This window comes from Salmo salar, chromosome 10, assembly GCF_965601325.2.
Source record: "Salmo salar chromosome 10, fSalSal1, whole genome shotgun sequence".
Lineage (NCBI taxonomy): Eukaryota > Metazoa > Chordata > Actinopteri > Salmoniformes > Salmonidae > Salmo > Salmo salar.
The window spans coordinates 38,649,387-38,670,132 of NC_138300.1; the positions used below are offsets into that span (position 1 = coordinate 38,649,387).

General features: G+C 44.7%; 1 protein-coding gene across 4 annotated transcripts in view; it reads left to right on the top strand.

Annotated features, from left to right (window-relative positions):
* The window catches only part of LOC106560340 (CMP-N-acetylneuraminate-beta-1,4-galactoside alpha-2,3-sialyltransferase), an 86,618-nt gene continuing 65,872 nt past the window's right edge, over positions 1 to 20,746 (top strand). For 3 of the 4 annotated variants that reach the window (XM_014123173.3, XM_014123175.3, XM_082956998.1), the window contains exons 1-2: positions 1 to 235; positions 670 to 817. In XM_014123173.3, the coding sequence (XP_013978648.3) occupies positions 700 to 817 (118 nt within the window). In that variant the 5' untranslated portion in view covers positions 1 to 235; positions 670 to 699. Of the gene's footprint in view, positions 236 to 653; positions 818 to 20,746 lie in introns of all 4 variants that reach the window. The other variant, XM_014123174.3, reaches the window with a different exon arrangement.

The following is a 20,746-nucleotide window of genomic DNA, read 5'->3' on the forward strand; positions in this document are numbered from 1 at the left end:
TTCCTTCCTATTCTGTCAGTGTTGTGTGTTAATGGTGGTGTTGCTGCTGTACAGTGACAACTATTGCCTTTTCGCGAGCTCTGCATCCACTCGCAGCTGGATAAACATTTTGAATTTACAGGTGGTAGATGGATAATTAGCTTGGAAATAGAAAAATGGAAGATGTATTTTAACTAGCTAGGTGTGCAGGCTCTTAAGTCTTCGGGGACACGAATCATCAAAGTAAACGTTAACGGTAAGGACAGCTAGCCAGCTAGCTAACGTTAGCTATCTTACCTCATGTAACCTGCCATGCTTCATTGCCTAGCAGAATGTGATCAAATGTAAATGACCTATTTGTTAACAGTATCGACAAACCTGTGCATTAAATAGCTGACTTGTGTCGTGATTCGGCGCACCGTAATGCTATCAGCTTGCTAGATAGCAACACTGCTAGCTAGCTACTTGATAGCCATCTAGCTGGCTACCATGGTACACGGCAGGGGGGTCTGGTGGAATTTCTGTGCTAAAGAACTAAACCACCTGCTATTCTATTCTCTTCTATTCTCATATATTATGTTATGTTCTAGTATTTCTACTCTTGTATACAAAGTACATTGAAGTCAATTTTCTTTATTGAAATGGAATTTATCCCATCTCTGATGAACCATCAGTCCCCTTCTTCAACAGTGTGTATGGTACCATGTACAGTAGGAGGTGATGAGAATCATGAAGCCAACCCGGCACCTGCTCCTGGTGCTCTGTCCCATGCTTGTCCTGGGCTTCCTCTACTACTCCTCTGGGAGACTGCACCTGAGGGGCTGGGGACAGAAATCACGTAAGTACTGTAAAGCAACTACGGTATAACAAGTCCTAAGTACAGTAGCAACTTAATACCCATGTCCAATCAGCCTGGTTTAACAGGTGATTGTATTACTCATGCTTAGAATCATCAGTCATGATGATGAAGAATGCATTAATGAGCTAATGACATGACTAAATATGGAGGCTGTGAGCCTGTGAGAGCACAGTCAAAATGAAGGGAACAAATCAAATCAAACTTTATTTGTCACATGCGCCGAATACAACAAGTGTAGACCTTACCATGAAATACTTACTTACAAGCCCTTAACCAACAGTGCAGGTCAAGAAGAGTTAAGAAAATATTTACCAAATAAACTAAAGTAAAAAATTATAAAAAGTAACACAATAAAATAACAATATGGAGGCTATACACAAGGGGTACTGGTACCGAGTCAGTGTGCGGGGGTACAGGTTGAGGTAATTTGTACATGTAGGTAGGGGTGAAGTGACTATGCATAGATAATAAACAGCGAGTAGCAGCAGTGTACAAAACAAATGGGGGGTCAATGTAAATAGTCCAGTGGCCATTAAACAGAGTCCAAAGGGAGATAACTCTTGTTTTTATCCACGTATTTCTAGATTTCCTTTTCTCTTCTAATGTGATAATTGATTATAATTTACCAAACTTTGCCTCTTCACCCATCACCACCATGTTTCATTGGAGCAAATGTATATGCAGGTTGTTGTTAAGCACATTCAGCTTCTTACCAGATGGGGGAGCTAAGAGACAGGCTATGTATTTTGGGACTCTGGAAGATGTATATTAGGCATTTTAATATGTAAATAGGCTGCATCACAGATTTGTGCTGAGTGTGCAGCCAATTTAGATTGCAGTGGTGACAACATCTGGATTGAAACCAGAAACCGGACAAGAGGGCCACGTTGGGTACTTAAAACTTTGGAGTTGCAAAACGGTATTTTTCTGAATGACTTTACATTATGCTAATCAAGAATTGATTTGATGTGACTATACTCTATACACTGTCCTTTTCAGTTGTGTTTGTTGTTCCCAGAATGCTTTGAATCTCCAAAGGCTGTTTGTTTGCAGTCATTAGCAATGAACTGACATGTTTTATCACACCATGTAGTTATGCTAAGTAGACACTAGGCAGGTTACCATTGACCCATGAAACAAATAGGTGGGTAAAGGAATACCTAGTCAGTTGCACAACTGAATTTACCTTTATTTAGCCAGGTAGGCTAGTTGAGAACAAGTTCTCATTTGCAACTGCGACCTGGCCAAGATAAAGCGTAGCAATTCGACACATAAAACAACACGAGAGTTACACATGGAATAAACAAAACATACAGTCAATAATACAGTAGAAGAAAAAAAAAGTCTATATACAGTGAGTGCAAATGAGGTAAGATAAGGGCAATAAAGAGGCCATGGTGGCGAAGTAATTACAATATAGCAATTAAACACGGGAATGGTAGATGTGCAGAAGATGAATGTGCAAGTAGAGATACTGGGGTGCAAAGGAACAAGATAAATAAATAAATACAGTATGGGGATGAGGTAGATAGATGGGCTGTTTACAGATGGGCTATGTAGAGGTGCAGTGATCTGTGAGCTGCTCTGACAGCTGGTGCTTAAAGCTAGTGAGGGAGATATGAGTCTCCAGCTTCAGTGATTTTTGCAGTTTGTTCCAGTCATTGGCAGCAGAGAACTGGAAGGAAAGGCGACCAAAGGAGGAATTGGCTTTGGGGATGACTAGTGAGATATACCTGCTGGAGCGCGTGCTACGAGTGGGTGCTGCTATGGTGACCAGTGAGCTGAGATAAGGCGGGGCTTTACCTAGCAGAGACTTGTAGATAACCTGTAGCCAGTGGGTTTGGCGACGAGTATGAAGCGAGGGCCAACCAACGAGAACGTACAGGTTGCAGTGGTGGGTAGTGTATGGGGCTTTGGTGACAAAACGGATGGCACTGTGATAGACTGCATCCAATTTGTTGAGTAGAGTGTTGGAGGCTATTTTATAGATGATATCGCCAAAGTCGAGGATCGGTAGGATGGTCAGTTTTACGAGGGTATGTTTGGCAACATGAGTGAAGGATGCTTTGTTGCGATATAGGAAGCCAATTCTAGATTTAATTGTGGATTGGAGATGCTTAATGTGAGTCTGGAAGGAGAGTTTACAGTCTACCCAGACACCTAGGTATTTGTAGTTGTCCACGTATTCTAAGTCAGAACCGTCCAGAGTAGTGATGCTGGACGGGCGGACAGGTGTGGGCAGTGATCGATTGAATAGCATGCATTTAGTTTTACTTGCATTTAAGAGCAGTTGGAGGCCACGGAAGGAGAGTTGTATGGCATTGAAGCTCGTCTGTAGGTTAGTTAACACAGTGTCCAAAGAGGGATGTCATCTGCGTAGAGGTGGATCAGAGAATCACCAGCAGCAAGAGCGACATCATTGATGTATACAGAGAAGAGAGTCGGCCCGAGAATTGTACCCTGTGGCACCCCCATAGATACTGCCAGAGGTCCGGACAACAGGCCCTCCGATTTGACACACTGAACTCTATCAGAGCAGTAGTTGGTAAACCAGGCGAGGCAATCATTTGAGAAACCAAGGCTGTCGAGTCTGCCAATAAGAATGTGGTGACAGAGTCGAAAGCCTTGGCCAGGTCGATGAATACGGCTGCACAGTAATGTCTCTTATCGATGGCGGTTATGATGTCGTTTAGGACCTTGAGTGTGGCTGAGGTGCACCCATGACCAGCTCTGAAAGCAGATTGCATAGTGGAGAAGGTACGGTGGGATTCGAGATGGTCGGTAATCTGTTTGTTAACTTGGCTTTCGAAGACCTTAGAAAGACAGGGTAGGATAGATATAGGTCTGTAGCAGTTTGGGTCTAGAGTGTCACCCCCTTTGGAGAGGGGGATGACCGCGGCAGCTTTCCAATCTTTGGGAATCTCATACGATACGAAAGAGAGGTTGAACAGGCTAGTAATAGGAGTTGCAACAATTTCGGCAGATAATGTTAGAAAGAGAGGGTCCAGATTGTCTAGCCCAGCTGATTTGTAGGGGTCCAGATTTTGCAGCTCTTTCAGAACATCAGCTGTCTGGATTTGGGTGAAGGAGAAATGGTGGCGGCTTTGGCGGGTTGCTGTGGAGGGTGCCGGGCAGTTGACCGGGGTAGGGGTAGCCAGGTGGAAAGCATGGCCAGCCGTAGAGAAATGCTTATTGAAATTCTCAATTATAGTGGATTTATCGGTGGTAACAGTGTTTCCTAGCCTCTGAGCAGTGGGCAGCTGGGAGGAGGTGCTCTTATTCTCCATGGACTTTACAGTGTCCCAGAACTTTTTTAAGTTTGTACTACAGGATGGAAATCTCTGTTTGAAAAAGCTAGCCTTAGCTTTCCTAACTGCCTGTGTATATTTGTTCCTAACTTCCCTGAAAAGTTGCATATCACGGGGCTATTCGATGCTAATGCAGAACGCCACAGGATGTTTTTGTGCTGGTCAAGGGCAGACAGGTCTGGAGTGAACCAAGGACTATATACACTGCTCAAAAAAATAAAGGGAACACTTAAACAACACAATGTAACTCCAAGTCAATCACACTTCTGTGAAATCAAACTGTCCACTTAGGAAGCAACACTGATTGACAATAAATTTCACATGCTGTTGTGCAAATGGAATAGACAACCGGTGGAAATTATAGGCAATTAGCAAGACACCCCCAATAAAGGAGTGGTTCGGCAGGTGGTGACCAGAGACCGCTTCTCAGTTCTTATGCTTCCTGGCTGATGTTTTGGTGACTTTTTAATGCTGGCGGTGCTTTCACTCTAGTGGTAGCATGAGACGGAGTCTACAACCCACACAGTGGCTCAGGTAGTGCAGCTCATCCAGGATGGCACATCAATGCGAGCTGTGGCAAGAAGGTTTGCTGTGTCTGTCAGCGTAGTGTCCAGAGCATGGAGGCGCTACCAGGAGACAGGCCAGTACATCAGGAGACGTGGAGGAGGCCGTAGGAGGGCAACAACCCAGCAGCAGGACCGCTACCTCCGCCTTTGTGCAAGGAGGAGCAGGAGGAGCACTGCCAGAGCCCTGCAAAATGACCTCCAGCAGGCCACAAATGTGCATGTGTCTGCTCAAACGGTCAGAAACAGACTCCATGAGGGTGGTATGAGGGCCCGACATCCACAGGTGGGAGTTGTGCTTTCAGCCCAACACCGTGCAGGACGTTTGGCATTTGCCAGAGAACACCAAGATTGGCAAATTTGCCACTGGCGCCCTGTGCTCTTCACAGATGAAAGCAGGTTCACACTGAGCACGTGACAGACGTGACAGAGTCTGGAGACGCCGTGGAGAACGTTCTGCTGCCTGCAACATCCTCCAGCATGACCGGTTTGGCGGTGGGTCAGTCATGGTGTGGGGTGGCATTTCTTTGGGGGGCCGCACAGCCCTCCATGTGCTCGCCAGAGGTAGCCTGACTGCCATTAGTTACCAAGATGAGATCCTCAGACCCCTTGTGAGACCATATGCTGGTGCGGTTGGCCCTGGGTTCCTCCTAATGCAAGACAATGCTAGACCTCATGTGGCTGGAGTGTGTCAGCAGTCCCTGCAAGAGGAAGGCATTGATGCTATGGACTGGCCCGCCCGTTCCCCAGACCTGAATCCAATTGAGCACATCTGGGACATCATGTCTCGCTCCATCCACCAACGCCACGTTGCACCACAGACTGTCCAGGAGTTGGCGGATGCTTTAGTCCAGGTCTGGGAGGAGATCCCTCAGGAGACCATCCACCACCTCATCAGGAGCATGCCCAGGCGTTGTAGGGAGGTCATACAGGCACGTGGAGGCCACACACACTACTGAGCCTCATTTTGACTTGTTTTAAGGACATTACATCAAAGTTGGATCAGCCTGTAGTGTGGTTTTCCACTTTAATTTTGAGTGTGACTCCAAATCCAGACCTTCATGGGTTGATAAATTGGATTTCCATTGATTATTTTTGTGTGATTTTGTTGTCAGTACATTCAACTATGTAAAGAAAAAAGTATTTAATAAGATTATTTCATTCATTCAGATCTAGGATGTGTTATTTTAGTGTTCCCTTTATTTTTTTGAGCAGTATATATTCCTAGTTCTACATTTTTTGAATGGGGCATGCTTATTTAAGATATTGAGGGAGGCACTTTTAAAGAATGACCAGGCATCCTCTACTGACGGGATGAGGTCAATGTCATTCCAGGATACCCTGGTCAGGTCGATTTAGAAAGGCCTGCTCGCAGAAATGTTTTGGGGAGCGTTTGACAGTGATGAGGGGTGGTCGGTTTGGTCGCAGACCCATTACGGATGCAGGCAATGAGGCAGTGATCGCTGAGTTCTTGATTGAAAACAGCAGAGGTGTATTTGTAGGGCGAGTTAGTTAGGATGATATCTATGAGGGTGCCTGTGTTTACAGATTTGGGGTTGTACCTGGTAGGTTCATTGATAATTTGTGTGAGATTGAGTGGCGAGAATCTGTCTCCGCACCATGCGCTCTCACCACTGGTGTCCCCCAGGGCTCTGTTCTAGGCCCTCTCCTATTCTCGCTATACACCAAGTCACTTGGCTCTGTCATATCCTCATATGGTCTCTCCTATCATTGCTATGCAGACGACACACAATTAATCTTCTCCTTTCCCCCTTCTGATAACCAGGCGGCGAATCGCATCTCTGCATGTCTGTCAGACATATCAGTGTGGATGACGGATCACCACCTCAAGCTGAACCTCGGCAAGACGGAGCTGCTCTTCCTCCCGGGGAAGGACTGCCCGTTCCATGATCTCGCCATCACGGTTGACAACTCCCTTGTGTCCTCCTCCCAGAGTGCTAAGAACCTTGGCGTGGTCCTGGACAACACCCTGTCGTTCTCCACTAACATCAAGGCGGTGACCCGATCCTGTAGGTTCATGCTCTACAACATTCGCAGAGTACGACCCTGCCTCACACAGGAAGCGGCGCAGGTCCTAATCCAGGCACTTGTCATCTCCCGTCTAGATTACTGCAACTCGCTGTTGGCTGGGCTCCCTGCCTGTGCCATTAAACCCCTACAACTCATCCAGAACGCCGCGGCCCGTCTGGTATTCAACCTTCCCAAGTTCTCTCACGTCACCCCGCTCCTCTGCTCTCTCCACTGGCTTCCAGTTGAAGCTCGCATCCGCTACAAGACCAAGGTGATTGCCTACGGAGCTGTGAAGGGAACGGCACCTCCATACCTTCAGGCTCTGATCAGGCCCTACACCCAAACAAGGGCACATCCACCTCTGGCCTGCTGGCCCCCCTACCTCTGAGGAAGCACAGTTCCCGCTCAGCCCAGTCAAAACTGTTCGCTGCTCTGGCACCCCAATGGTGGAACAAGCTCCCTCACGACGCCAGGACAGCGGAGTCAATCACCACCTTCCGGAGACACCTGAAACCCCACCTCTTTAAGGAATACCTAGGATAGGATAAAGTAATCCTTCTAACCCCCCCCCCCCCTTAAAAGATTTAGATGCACTATTGTAAAGTGGTTGTTCCACTGGATATCATAAGGTGAATGCACCAATTTGTAAGTCGCTCTGGATAAGAGCGTCTGCTAAATGACTTAAATGTAAATGTAAATGTAATTGAGGGCACCAAGCTTAGATTGTAGGATGGCCGGGGTGTTAAGCATGTCCCAGTTTAGGTCACCTAGTACCACGAGCTCAGAATATAGATGGGGGGCAATCAATTCACATATGGTGTCGAGGTCACAGCTGGGGGCAGAGGGTGGTGTATAGCAAGCGGCAACAGTGAGAGACTTGTTTCTGGAAAGGTGAATTTTTAGAAGTAGAAGCTCAAATTGTTTGGGTACAGACCTGGATAGTAAGACAGAACTCTGCAGGCTATCTCTGCAGTCGATTGCAACACCGCAACCTTTGGCAGTTCTATCTTGTCGGAAAATGTTACAGTTAGGGATGGAGATTTCAGGGTTTTTGGTGGTTTTCCTAAACCAGGATTCAGACACGGCTAAGACATCCGGGTTGGCAGAGTGTGCTAAAGCAGTGAGTAAAACAAACTTAGGGAGTAGGCTTCTAATGTTAAGATGCATGAAACCAAGGCTTTTACTGTTACAGAAGTCAACAAATGAGAGCACCTGGGGAGTGGGAGTGGAGCTAGGCACTGCAGGACCTGGATTAACCTCTACATCACCAGAGGAACAGAGGAGAAGTAGGATAAGGGTACGGCTAAAGGCTACACGAACTGGCCGTCTAGCACGTTCGGAACAGAGAGTAAAAGGAGCAGGTTTCTGGGAACGATAGCATAGATTCAAGGCATAGTGTACAGACAAAGGTAAGGTAGGATGTGAGTACATCGGAGGTAAATCTGGGTATTGAGTAATGATGAGAGAGATATAGTCTCTAGAGACGTTTAAACCAGGTCATGTCATCGCATATGTAGGAGGTGGAACAACATGGTTGGTTAAGACATATTGAGCAGGGCTAGAGGCTCTACAGTGAAATAAGACAGTAATCACTAACCAGGACAGTAATGGACGAGGCATATTGATATTAGAGAGAGGCATGCGTAGCCAAGTGAACATATGGGTCCTGTGAGTGGTTGGGCTGGCTGGGGACACGGCGCCGGGGCTAACAAGCTAGCAGTTTGCAGACCAGGTTAGCAAGCAAGCAGTTAGCAGACCGGGGCAAGCAAGCTAGCAGTTAGCAGACCGGAGCACGCAAGCTAGCAGTTAGCAGACCGGGGCTAGCAAGCTAGCAGTTTTTAGACCGGGGCTAGCAAGTTAGCAGAAGGGCCTTTGGAAGACGTTGCGATGGAGGTAAGTCTGTTTTTGCCTCTTCGTGCGATGACGTCGATAGACCAGTCGTGGATTAGTAGGGTTCCAAGTAGCTCTAGGTAGCTAGCAGACCGCGGTTAGCAGAATGGGCCTTCAGCGGACGTCGCGCCTGAGGGGCCTGTTGGAATCCTCAGGCAGATTATGTCGGTATTCCAGTCGTAGAGGATCGGTGGAGTTCCGTGACCATTACCGGCAGTAGAAGGGGTCCGGATATTGTAGCCCAGGAGTGGGCTTCGGTGGTAGCCCAGGAGCCCTAGCCAGGCTAGCTTCAGGCTAATTGGTGCTTGCTCCGGGATGGAAACGCTAGCCAGGAGTAGTCACCCAGGATTGCGGTTAGCTAGTTGCGAAGATCCAGATGAAAATGTTCAGAGTTTGCGGTAGGAATCCGGGGACATGGAGAGAAAAAAATAGGTCCGTTATGCTCTGGTTTGAGTCACGTTGTACGAACTGGCGAGAGCTTTCCGAGCTAAAGGTTAGCTGATGACCGCTAGCAGTGATTTCCTGACTGATAGCTGGTAGGTAGTTAGCTGGCTAGCTTCAGTTGAGGGATTCCAGATCTGAAGTAAATAGAAATATTTTAGAAAAAAAAACAGATCCACGCCACATTGGGTGAGGCGGGTTGCAGGAGTGTATTTAGAAGTTGAGGTTTAGGAAAATATTTTTAAAAGATATGCGAAGAAAAAGATAGAAAATGATATATACAAGGGACACGACAGGACAAAGACGTCAGACTGCTACGCCATCTGCTAGCTACCTTTTGTGTCCATTATCCTAAGTGGATAATGGAAACACTTCAACCAATTCGTTGCTATTTAGCACTAGTTTTTTTTTAGGTGTGATATCATTACGTCCAGGTGTTTTTATCGACACAAGACAGTTGAATGGAAATGCACCGCAGCAGGCAACTGTCGCATCTATCTTCTATGCGAACTTTCTACATTTCGACCAAAAATCCCTGGACAAGGTAATGGAAACATAGCTAGTGATGAGTAGAACTGGTGCCTCTCCTTCAGTCTATCAAGTGCACACACATCATTTTGTGTATTTTATTTGTGATGGAAAGCTTGAATAACTTAGATTTTTCATGCAATATTGTGTCCGCCGTACTCTTTCAAAGAATAAACACAAGCGGTTTTGGAGTCAAGCATTAGCTACAGTGCTTTCAGAAAGTATTCACACCACTGAGTTTTTTCAAATTTTGTTGTGTTACAAGGTGGGATTAAAATGGATTTATGGATTTCAATTGTAACACTTCTAAGAAATATATGAAAAATAAAACACTAATCAAATCAAATTGTATTGGTAACATACACATATTTAGCAGACGTTATTGCAGGTGTAGCGATATTCTTGTGTTCCTAGCTCCAACAGTGCAGTAATATCTAACAATTCACAACAACACACAAATCTAAAAGTAAAAGAATGGAATTAAGAAATATATAAATATTAGGACCAGCAATATCGGAGTGGCATTGACTAAAATACAGTAGAATAGTATACAGTATGTAAACATTATTAAAGTGACTAGTGTTCCATTTAGAGGTCGACCGATTAATCGGAATGGCCGATTAATTAGGACCGATTTCAAGTTTTCATAACAATCGTAAATCAGTATTTTTGGACGCCGATTTGGCCGAATGTATTAATTTATTATTATTATTATTATTTTGTAACCTTTATTTAACTAGGCAAGTCAGTTAAGAACACATTCTTATTTTCAATGACGGCCTAGGAACGGTGGGTTAACTGCCTTGTTCAGGGGCAGAAAGACAGATTTTTACCTTGTTAGCTCAGGGATTCAATCTTGCAACCTTACGGTTAACTAGTCCAACGCTCTAACCACCTGCTTTACATTGCACTCCACGAGGAGCCTGCCTGTTACGCGAATGCAGTAAGGTAAGTTGCTAGCTAGCATTAAACTTATCTTATAAAAAACAATCAATCAATCATAATCACTAGTTAACTACACATGGTTGATGATATTACTAGTTTATCTAGCCTGTCCTGCCTTGCATATAATCGCTTAGGTACACGTTGCTCCAACCATAAACATCAATGCCTTTCTTAAAATCAATACACAAGTATATATTTTTAAACCTGCATATTTAGTTAATATTGCCTGCTAACATGAATTTCTTTTAACTAGGGAAAATATGTCACTTCTCTTGCAAACAGAGTCAGGGTATATGCAGCAGTTTGGGCCGCCTGGCTCGTTGCGAACTGTGAAGACTATTTCTTCCTAACAAAGACAGCCGACTTCGCCAAACGGGGATGATTTAACAAAAGTTCATTTGCGAAAAAAGCACAATCGTTGCACGACTGTACCTAACCATAAACATCAATGCCTTTCTTAAAATCAATACTCAGAAGTATATATTTTTAAACCTGCATATTTAGCTAAATGAAATCCAGGTTAGCAGGCAATATTAACCAGGTGAAATTGTGTCATTTTGCGTTCATTGCACGCAGTCAGGGTATATGCAACACTTTGGGTAATTTGTCAGAATTTTACGTAATTATGACATAACACTGAAGAATGTTGTGCAATGTAACAGGAATAATGTTTTGTTTTCGAGATGATAGTTTCCGGATTCGACCATATTAATGACCTAAGGCTCGTATTTCTGTGTGTTATTATGTTATAATTAAGTCTATGATTTGATAGAGCAGTCTGACTGAGCGATGGTAGGCAGCAGCAGGCTCGTAAGCATTCATTCAAAATAGCACTTTCGTGCGTTTTGCCAGCAGCCCTTCGCAATGCATTGCGCTGTTTATGACTTCAAGCCTATCAGCTCCCAAGATTAGGCTGGTGTAACCCATGTGAAATGGCTAGCTAGTTAGCCGGTTGCGCGCTAATAACGTTTCAAACGTCACTCGCTCTGAGACTTGGAGTCGTTTTTTCCCTTCCTCTACATGGGTAACGCTGCTTCGAGGGTGGCTGTTGTCGATGTGTTCCTGGTTCGAGCCCAGGTAGAGGCGAGGAGAGGGACGGAAGCTATACTGTTACACTGGCAATACCAAAGTGCCTATAAGAACATCCAATAGTCAAAGGTATATGAAATACAAATCATATAGAGAGAAATAGTCCTATAATTCCTATAATAACTACAACCTAAAACACTTTACCTGGGAATATTGAAGACTCATGTTAAAAGGAACTACCAGCTTTCATATGTTCTCATGTTCTGAGCAAGGAACTTAAACGTTAGCTTTTTTACATGGCACATATTGCACTTTTATGTTTTTGCATTATTTAAATCAAATTGAACATGTTTCATTATTTATTTGAGGCTAAATTGATTTTATTGATGTATTATATTAAGGTAAAATAAGTGTTCATTCAGGATTGTTGTAATTGTCATTATGACAAATAAATAATTTTGGAAAAAATCGTCCGATTAATCGGTAGCGGCTTTTTTGGGTCCTCCAATAATCGGTATCGGTATTGGTGTTGAACAATCATAATCGGTCGACCTCTAGTTCCATTATTAACCTGTTATGGCTAGGGGGCAGTATTTTCACGGCCGGATAAAAAAACGTACCCGATTTAATCTGATTATTACTCCTGCCCAGAAACTAGAATATGCATATAATTATTAGCTTTGGATAGAAAACACTCAAAAGTTTCTAAAACTGTTTGAATGGTGTCTGTGAGTATAACAGAACTCATTTGGCAGGCCAAAACCTGAGAAGATTCCTTACAGGAAGTGCCCTGTCTGACCATTTCTTGCACTTCTTGATTATCTCTATCCAATACAGGGGATCTCTGCTGTTACGTGACACTTCCTACGGCTCCCATGGGCTCTCAGAAGGCGGCAAAAAGCTGAATCGTGGCTTTGCAGGCTCTGGCTGAAAAAAAGTAGCGCGTTTGGATAGTGGCTGGTCACAGTACTGTGAGTCTCAGGCTCGTGCACGAGCCATGCTTTTATTTTCTCTCTCTTTGTACGTATACACGCTTTCCCGGTCGGAATATTATCGCTTTTTTTACGAGAAAAATTGCATAAAAATTGATTTTAAACAGCGGTTGACATGCTTCGAAGTACGGTAATGGAATATTTAGACATTTTTTGTCACGAAATGCGCCGTGCTCGTGACCCTTATTTACACTTCGGATAGTGTCTTGAACGCACGAACAAAACGCCGCTATTTGGATATAACAATGGATTATTTTGAACCAAACCAACATTTGTTATTGAAGTAGCAGTCCTGGGAGTGCATTCTGATGAAGAACACCAAAGGTAATCAAACTTTTCTAATAGTAAATCGGAGTTTGGTCAGGGCTAAACTTGGTGGGTGTCTAAATAGCTAGCCGTGATGGCTGGGCTATCTACTCAGAATATTGCAAAATGTGCTTTCACCGAAAAGCTATTTTAAAATCGGACACCTCGATTGCACAAAGGAGTTCTGTATCTATAATTCTTAAAATAATTGTTATGTTTTTTGTGAACGTTTATCGTGAGTAATTTAGTAAATTCACCGGAGGTTTGCTAGTTCTGAACGTCACATGCTAATGTAAAAAGCTGTTTTTTGATATAAATATGAACTTGATTGAACAAAACATGCATGTATTGTATAACATAATGTCCTAGGTGTGTCATCTGATGAAGATCATCAAAGGTTAGTGCTGCATTTAGCTGTGGTTTTGTTTTTTGTGACATTATATGCTAGCTTGAAAAATGGGTGTCTGATTATTTCTGGCTGGGTACTCTGCTGACATAATCTAATGTTTTGCTTTCGCTGTAAAGCCTTTTTGAAATCGGACAGTGTGGTTAGATAAAGGACAGTCTTGTCTTTAAAATGCTGTAAAATAGTCATATGTTTGAAAAATGGAAGTTTTTGTATTTTTGAGGAATTAGTAATTCGCGCCACGCCTATCATTGGATATTGGAGCAGGTGTTCCGCTAGCGGAACGTCTAGATGTAAGAGGTTAAAGTGGCCAGTGATTCCATGTCTACGTATATAGGGCAGCAGCCTCTAAGGTGCAGGATTGAGTAACTGTGTGGAAGCTGCCTAGTGATGGCTATTTAACAGTCTGATGGCCTTCGTCATCACACTGTCTGTGTGGGTGGACCATTTCAGATTGTCAGTGATATGTACGACGAGGAACTTGAAACTTTCCACCTTCGCCATGCTTCTCTCCACTGTTTCCTGAAGTCCACGATCAGCTCATTTGTTTTGTTGACGTTGAGGGAGAGGTTATTTTTCTGGCACCACTCTGCCAGGGCCCTTACCTCCTCCCTGTAGGCTGTCTCGTCATTGTTGGTAATCAGGCTTACTACTGTTGTGTCATCTGCAAACTTGATGATTGAGTTGTAGGCATGCGTAGCCACCCAGTCATGGGTGAACAGGGAGTACAGGAGGGGGCTGAGCACACACCCTTGAGGGGCCCCTGTGTTGAGATTCATCAAAGCGTAGGTGTTGTTTCCTGCCTTCACCACCTTGGAATGGCCCATCAAGGAAGTCCAGGACCCAGTTGCACAGGGCGGGGTTCAGACCCAGGGCTTCGAGCTTATTGATGAGCTTCGAGGGTACCATGGTGTTGAAAACTGAGCTAGAGTCAATGAACAGCATTCTGACGTAGGTATTCCGCTTGTCCAGATGGGATAGTGCAGTGTACAGTGTGATGGCGATTGCATCGTTTGTGGATCTATTGGGGTGGTAAGCAAATTGAAGTGGGTCTATGGTGTCAGGTAAGGTGGAGGTGACATGATCCTTAACTAGCCTCTCAAAGCACTTCATGATGACATAAGTCAGTGCTACAGGGCGATAGTCATTTAGTTCAGTTACCTTTGCTTTCTTGGGTACAGGAACAATGGCAGACATCTTGAAGCAAGTGGGGACAGCAGACTGGGATAGGGAGGGATTGTCCATAAACACTCCAGCCAGCTGGTCTGCGCATGCTCTGAGGACGCGGCTCGGGATGTCGTCTGGGCCGGCAGCCTTGGGAAGGTTAACGCGCTTAAATGCCTTACTCACGTCGCCATGGAGAACGAGAGCCCACAGACCTTGGGAGCGGGCCGCGTCGGTGGCACTGTATTAACCTCAAAGCGGGCAAAGAAGATATTTAGCTTGTCCGGGAGCAAGACGTCGGTGTCCGTGACGTGGCTGGTTTTCCTTATGTAATCCGTGATTGTCTGTAGACCCTGCCACATATGTCTCGTGTCTGAGCCATTGAATTGCGACTCCACTTTGTCTCTATACTGACACTTTGTCTGTTTGATTGCTTTACTGAGTGAATAACTACACTGTATTCTGCCGTATTCCCAGTCACTTTGCCATGGTTAAATGCCATGGTTAAATGCGGTGGTTCACGCTTTCAGTCTGCGCTTTCAGTAATATACAGTATCTTGATTACAGAAGTATTCACCCCCAGAGTCAATACATGCTTTGCACACCTGGATTGTACAATATTTGCACAATATTCTTTAAAAAAATATTCAAGCTCTGTCATGTTGTTTGTTGATCATTTCTAGACAGTCATTTTCAAGTCTTGCAATTGATTTTCAAGACAATTTAAATCAAAACTGTAACTAAGCCACTCAGGATCATCTTGATAAGTATATATTTGGCCTTGTGTTTTCGGTTATTGTCCTGCTGAAAGGTGAATTTGTCTTCCAGTGTTGGTTGGAAAGCAGACTGAACCAGGTTTTCCTCAAGGATTTTGCCTGTGTTTAGCTCTATTCTGTTTATTTGTATCCTTAAGAAAACTCCTTAGTCCTTGCCTTTGACAAGGATACCCATAACATGATGCAGCCACCACCATGCTTGAAAATATGAAGTGGTTCTCAGTGATGTCTTGTGTTGGATTTTTCCCAAACATAACGCTTTGTATTCAGGACATAAAGTGAATGTATTTGCCACATTTTTGTTTTTGTTTTACTTTAGTGCCTTATTGCAAATAGGGTGCATGTTTTGGAAAAATTTTATTCTGTACAGGCTTCCTTCTTTTCACTCTGTCATTTAGGTTAGTATTGTGGAGTAACTACAATGTTGTTGCTCCATCCTCACTTTTCTCCTATCACAGCCATTGAACTCTGCAACTGTTTTAGATTCCCCATTGGCCTCATGGTGAAATCCCTGAGTGGTTTTCTTCCTGTCCGGCAACTGAATTAAGAAGAATGCCTGTATCTTTGTAGTGACTGGGTGTATTGATACATCAGCCAAAGTGTAATTAATAACTTCACCAAGCTCAAAGGGATATTCAGTCTGTTTTTTTATTTTTACCCCTCTACCAATAGGTGCCCTTCTTTGCAAGGCATTGGTAAGCCTTCCTGGTCTTTGTGGTTGAATCTGTGTTTGAAGTTCACTGCTCGACTAAGGGACCTAACGGATAATTGTATGTGTGGGGTACAGAGATGAGGTAGTCATTCAAAAATCATGTAAAAATACACTATTATTGTACACAGAGTCAATGCAACGTATTATGTGATTTGTTAAGCACATGTTTACTCCTGAACTAATTTAGGCTTGCCATAACAAAGAGGTTGAATACTTATTGACTCAAGACATTTCAGATTTTAATTTTTTATTAATTTGTAAAAATGTCTTAAATCATAATTTCACTTTGACATTAAGAGGTATTATGTATATGCCAGTGACACAAAATATAACATTTGATCAATTTTAAATATAGTCTGTAACACAATAAAATTTGGAAAAAGTCAAGGGGTGTGAATACTTTCTGCAGATACTATATCTAGCTTCAAACAGATTCAACTTGATTCACTGAACCATTCAATGACATTTGTCTCAGGGTTAAAAAGCTGTTGGAAAATATTTTGCTTTGGTGTGCTCCACTGAACATAACCTGGGTGTCTTTATTGTAAAGTTTCTAGTTGGTACTGTTGGTGGTACAGGGCAATGTTTTCTCTTTGCTGTCTTTCACCTGTCGTTCATTTGTACCGTCACATTCTCCAATGAAGACATTCTGGGGGTTACCGTACACAAACCTGTCAATGCTTCACTTGGCTCAGTAAACACAAAATGACTGTGTGTACATCCCAAATGGCACCCTATTCCCTATATATTGCACTACTTTTGACCAGGGCCCTGGTCATGTCTTTACCTCAACCTAAATTTTCTCTTTGGCAAGGCTCATTTTCAAATAATGATTATACCGTTAAATAATATTATTCCAGCCTGAGCTTTTCTGTGTAATAAAACAATGGTTCAACTTTATTCCTATGCAATTACAGGAATAGGCTAACAACATACAGTAAGTAGTACAGCGTTACTACACAGGTATAGAGCATTAAAACATTAACTGTTTTGTTGAGTTTCATTTTTAAGGACACCCTATACCTCCATGGTCGTTTTTAAAGTTACATGTTTAGGCTACATGAGAAACAAGAACAACAATACTCTTCTCTTTCATTCTATTTTCCCCCTCCTCTCAGTCTGTCAACTAGCACTCAAGTTCTGTGAAAATACACATTTCAAAGCAGAAAATTATTCTTGTACCTCAGGCATATCAGCATTTGCTAGCAATTTTGGAGAGATGTTTGTTCACCGATCTTCACAGATGAAGATTGTGTTTCATTAAAGGGATGGCGGAGCCGAGCGTAATTCTGGACAGCTGCCTGTTCTTAGCCAACCTGAGTCCAGGCTTGATTTGAAAATAGACCATTATGTAAAAACGAAGTAAACGTTTAGAGATGAGTGCATTTAACCTTTCTCCGAGTCTTTAAGCTTTTTGGCAGACAAGCCAAAGAAACAAAGTTGAGCAGGCTGACCCAGCTGTAGCCTAACTTCCTCAAACAACAGATCTTGTGAGAGCAACTCGACAACCTCACAATCCCTCTCCTGATTTTATGGTACATGTACGCCAACCCCTATTTTGTTCTAGCAGCTTGTTCTACAACCCACTACTAGGCCACATTCCAAGCCAGGCCACAATCACTGCCAGGTCATCATGTTATGTGAGGTTCTAAATCAACTAAACGTAATTTAGGCTTCTAAGTCTTGAGTGAATTCTTGGCCCCAACGTGTAATGGTTGCGTGTCAGAGATAAACACTAGGCAAGCCCTGGAACTGTTGTCAGAGGACAGACTAGGGTCCCCCAGCAACATCATAATTCACATGGGCACAAATGGCCTGAGGGCCCAGCAGGAAAGGATGGCAACAGCACTCAAGGGAGTGATTGAAAATACTTCTTCTCCACCCTGCTACCACGAACAGACTTTCACTCTGCCACCATACAGCGGGTGAATGCAAGCATTTTGCGAAACTGTGCCTCAAAACCTAATGTCTACCTGGCCCACCACTCCACCCTGAACTTGGAAAAGCCTTGTCGACCAGGTCCACCTCTACAAGGCAGCAATCCCAATTTTTGTCAGAACCCTGAAGGACTTCACCCTCAACCGTAGCCCCAGCACCTCACACAGGAGCAACAGAGCAACGGACACCCCGCCCAGACCACCGAGACCCCCTCTCAGACCAGCAAGACCTCCTCCCGAAGGACCTGCACCGAGAGAACCCACGCCAAGAGGACCTACACCCAGACCACAGCATCACCAGCCACACCCCTACCAGCTAAGACCACCCCAAGCAAACCCTGGCCACACCCTATATAGGCCCCCCCCCCCATATGAGACCCAGACTTCATCAAAGAAATTGGAAATACAGACAGTGTCATCCTACAAGAAACATGGTATAAAGGAGACGGACCTGCTGGTTCCCCTCTAGGTTACAGAGAGCTGGAAGTCCCATACACCAAACTACCAGGTGTGAAACAGAGAAGAGACTCAGGAGGTATGCTAATTTGGTATAGAGTGGGTTAGGTCTGCTCTATTAAAAAAACAGGAACATTTTACGTCTGGCTAGAAATTAGTGAGGACATTATCTCAACAGAGAAAAATGTCCTCATGTAAAATGTCCTTGTGTGTTACCTATATCCCCCCAATAGACTCCCCATACTTTAACGATGACAGCTTCTCCATCCTAGAGGCGGAGATCAACAATTTTCAGGCCCAGGGACATGTACTAGTCTGTGGCTACCTAAATGCCAGAACTGTACAATAACCTGACACCCTCAGCACACCGGGGGACAAAAACCTACCTGGAGGTGACAGCATTCCCTCCCCCATATGCCCCCCTAGACACAACTATGACAACATAACCAACAAAAACGGGTCACAACTCCTGCAGCTCTGTTGGATGCTGGGTATGTACATAGTCAATGGTAGGCTTCGAGGGGACTCCTATGGTAGGTACACCTATAGCTCATCTCTTGGCAGTAGTACTGTAGACTACTTTATCACTGACCTCAACCCAGAGTCTCTTAGAGCATTCACAGTCAGTCCACTGACACCCCTATCAGATCACAGCAAAATCACACTCTACTTGAACAGAGCTATGCTCAATCATGAGGCATCAAAGCTGAAGGAACTGAATAATATTAAGAAATGCTATAAATGGAAGGAAAATGGTGTGGAAACCTACCAAAAAACATTTAGGCAACAACAAATTCAATCCCTTCTAGACAATTTCCTGGATAAAAGGTTTCAATGGAATAATGAAGGTGTAAACTTGGCAGTAGAAAACCTAAACCGTATATTTCACCTCTCAGCTTCTATATCAAATCTAAACATTTCAAGCAGACAACCTAAGAATATGAACAACAATGACAAATGGTTTGATGAAGAATGCAAAAACTGTCACGCCCTGATCTGTTTCACCTGTCCTTGTGCTTGTCTCCACCCCCTTCAGGTGTCGCCCATCTTCCCCACTTATCGTCTGGGTATTTATACCTGTGTTTTCTGTCTGTCTGTGCCAGTTCGTCTTGTTTGTTCAAGCCAATCAGCGTTTTTTGTCTCAGCTCCTGCGGTGTCCTGTTTCTCTTTTCTCACCCTCCTGGTTTTGACCCTTGCCTGTCTTGACTCCGAGCCCGTCTGCCTTACCACTCTGCCTGACCCTGAGCCTGCCTGCTGTCCTGTACTTTGCTCCTACTCTTGATTATCGACCCCTGCCTGCCTTGACCTGTCGTTTGCGTGCCCCTGTTGTTATGTTAAACATTGTTACTTCACACAGGCTGCACTTGGGTCTTACCATGATACCTGATAGTATGAACTAGCCATCACTGACCCAGCAGACTTGGACCAGCTCCGCAACGCCATCTCCTCCCAAGGAGCCACCATTGGTAGGCACGAGGAGTTTCTTCGCGGTCTGATGGAAGGGTTCCAGGCTGTGGCCGAACGTCATGACCTAGCCTTGGACGCATTGCAGGAGCAATTCCGTGGGTTGCCTACCACGACGGTAACCTCCCAGCCCCTCTGTAACCCGGCTGGTAGCAGCGCCGTCACCCCGCTTACCCCTCCCAGAGCGCTACGATGGAGACTCCAGAACCTGCCGGGCCTTTCTCTCCCAGTGCTCCCTCTTTTTTGAGCTACAGCCTTCTTCGTTCCCCTCGGACCACTCGAAGATAGCGTACATTATTACGCTCATGTCCGGGAGGGCACTTGCCTGGCCACGGCGGTGTGGGAGCAAGAATCCGCCGTCTGCCTCAGTCTGGAGGTATTCGTGGCGGAGGTGACAAAAGTTTTCGAGGCTCCGGTGTCCAGGAGAGAGGCTGCCCGGAAGTTACTCCAGCTTCGGAAGGACACCCTCAGTGTGGCAGACTATGCGGTGGAGTTCTACACTCAACCCCTCTCCATTCCCATGGGTGTATGAGCGCTGGATGGGTCAACCACCAGACCACCCCCGTCAACCTATGAGTGTTGGAACCACAGCAAGACGATCCAATTCCTGCTGGTTGAGTCTCCACAGATTTCCGTGGTATTGGGATTTTCTTGGCTCCAACGACACAATCCCTCCATTGACTGGACTATTGGTGCCATCGTGGACTGGAGCCCGTCCTGCCACACTCATTTCCTGAAGTCAGCTCTACCTGCCCCAGGATGTCTTCCTGGGTGCTTGGAAATTGCCCCGGACCTCTCCGCCAGGTCCGCGGAGTACCAGGACCTCCGGGAGGGGTTCAGTAAGACCCGGGCCACTTCATTTCCGCAGCACCGACAGGTATCCAAGAAGGTCAAGCCTGAGGCGCTGGCACGCCACTATAGTGCCGCGGCTACACCCCTGGAAGCCGAGACTTTTCGTCT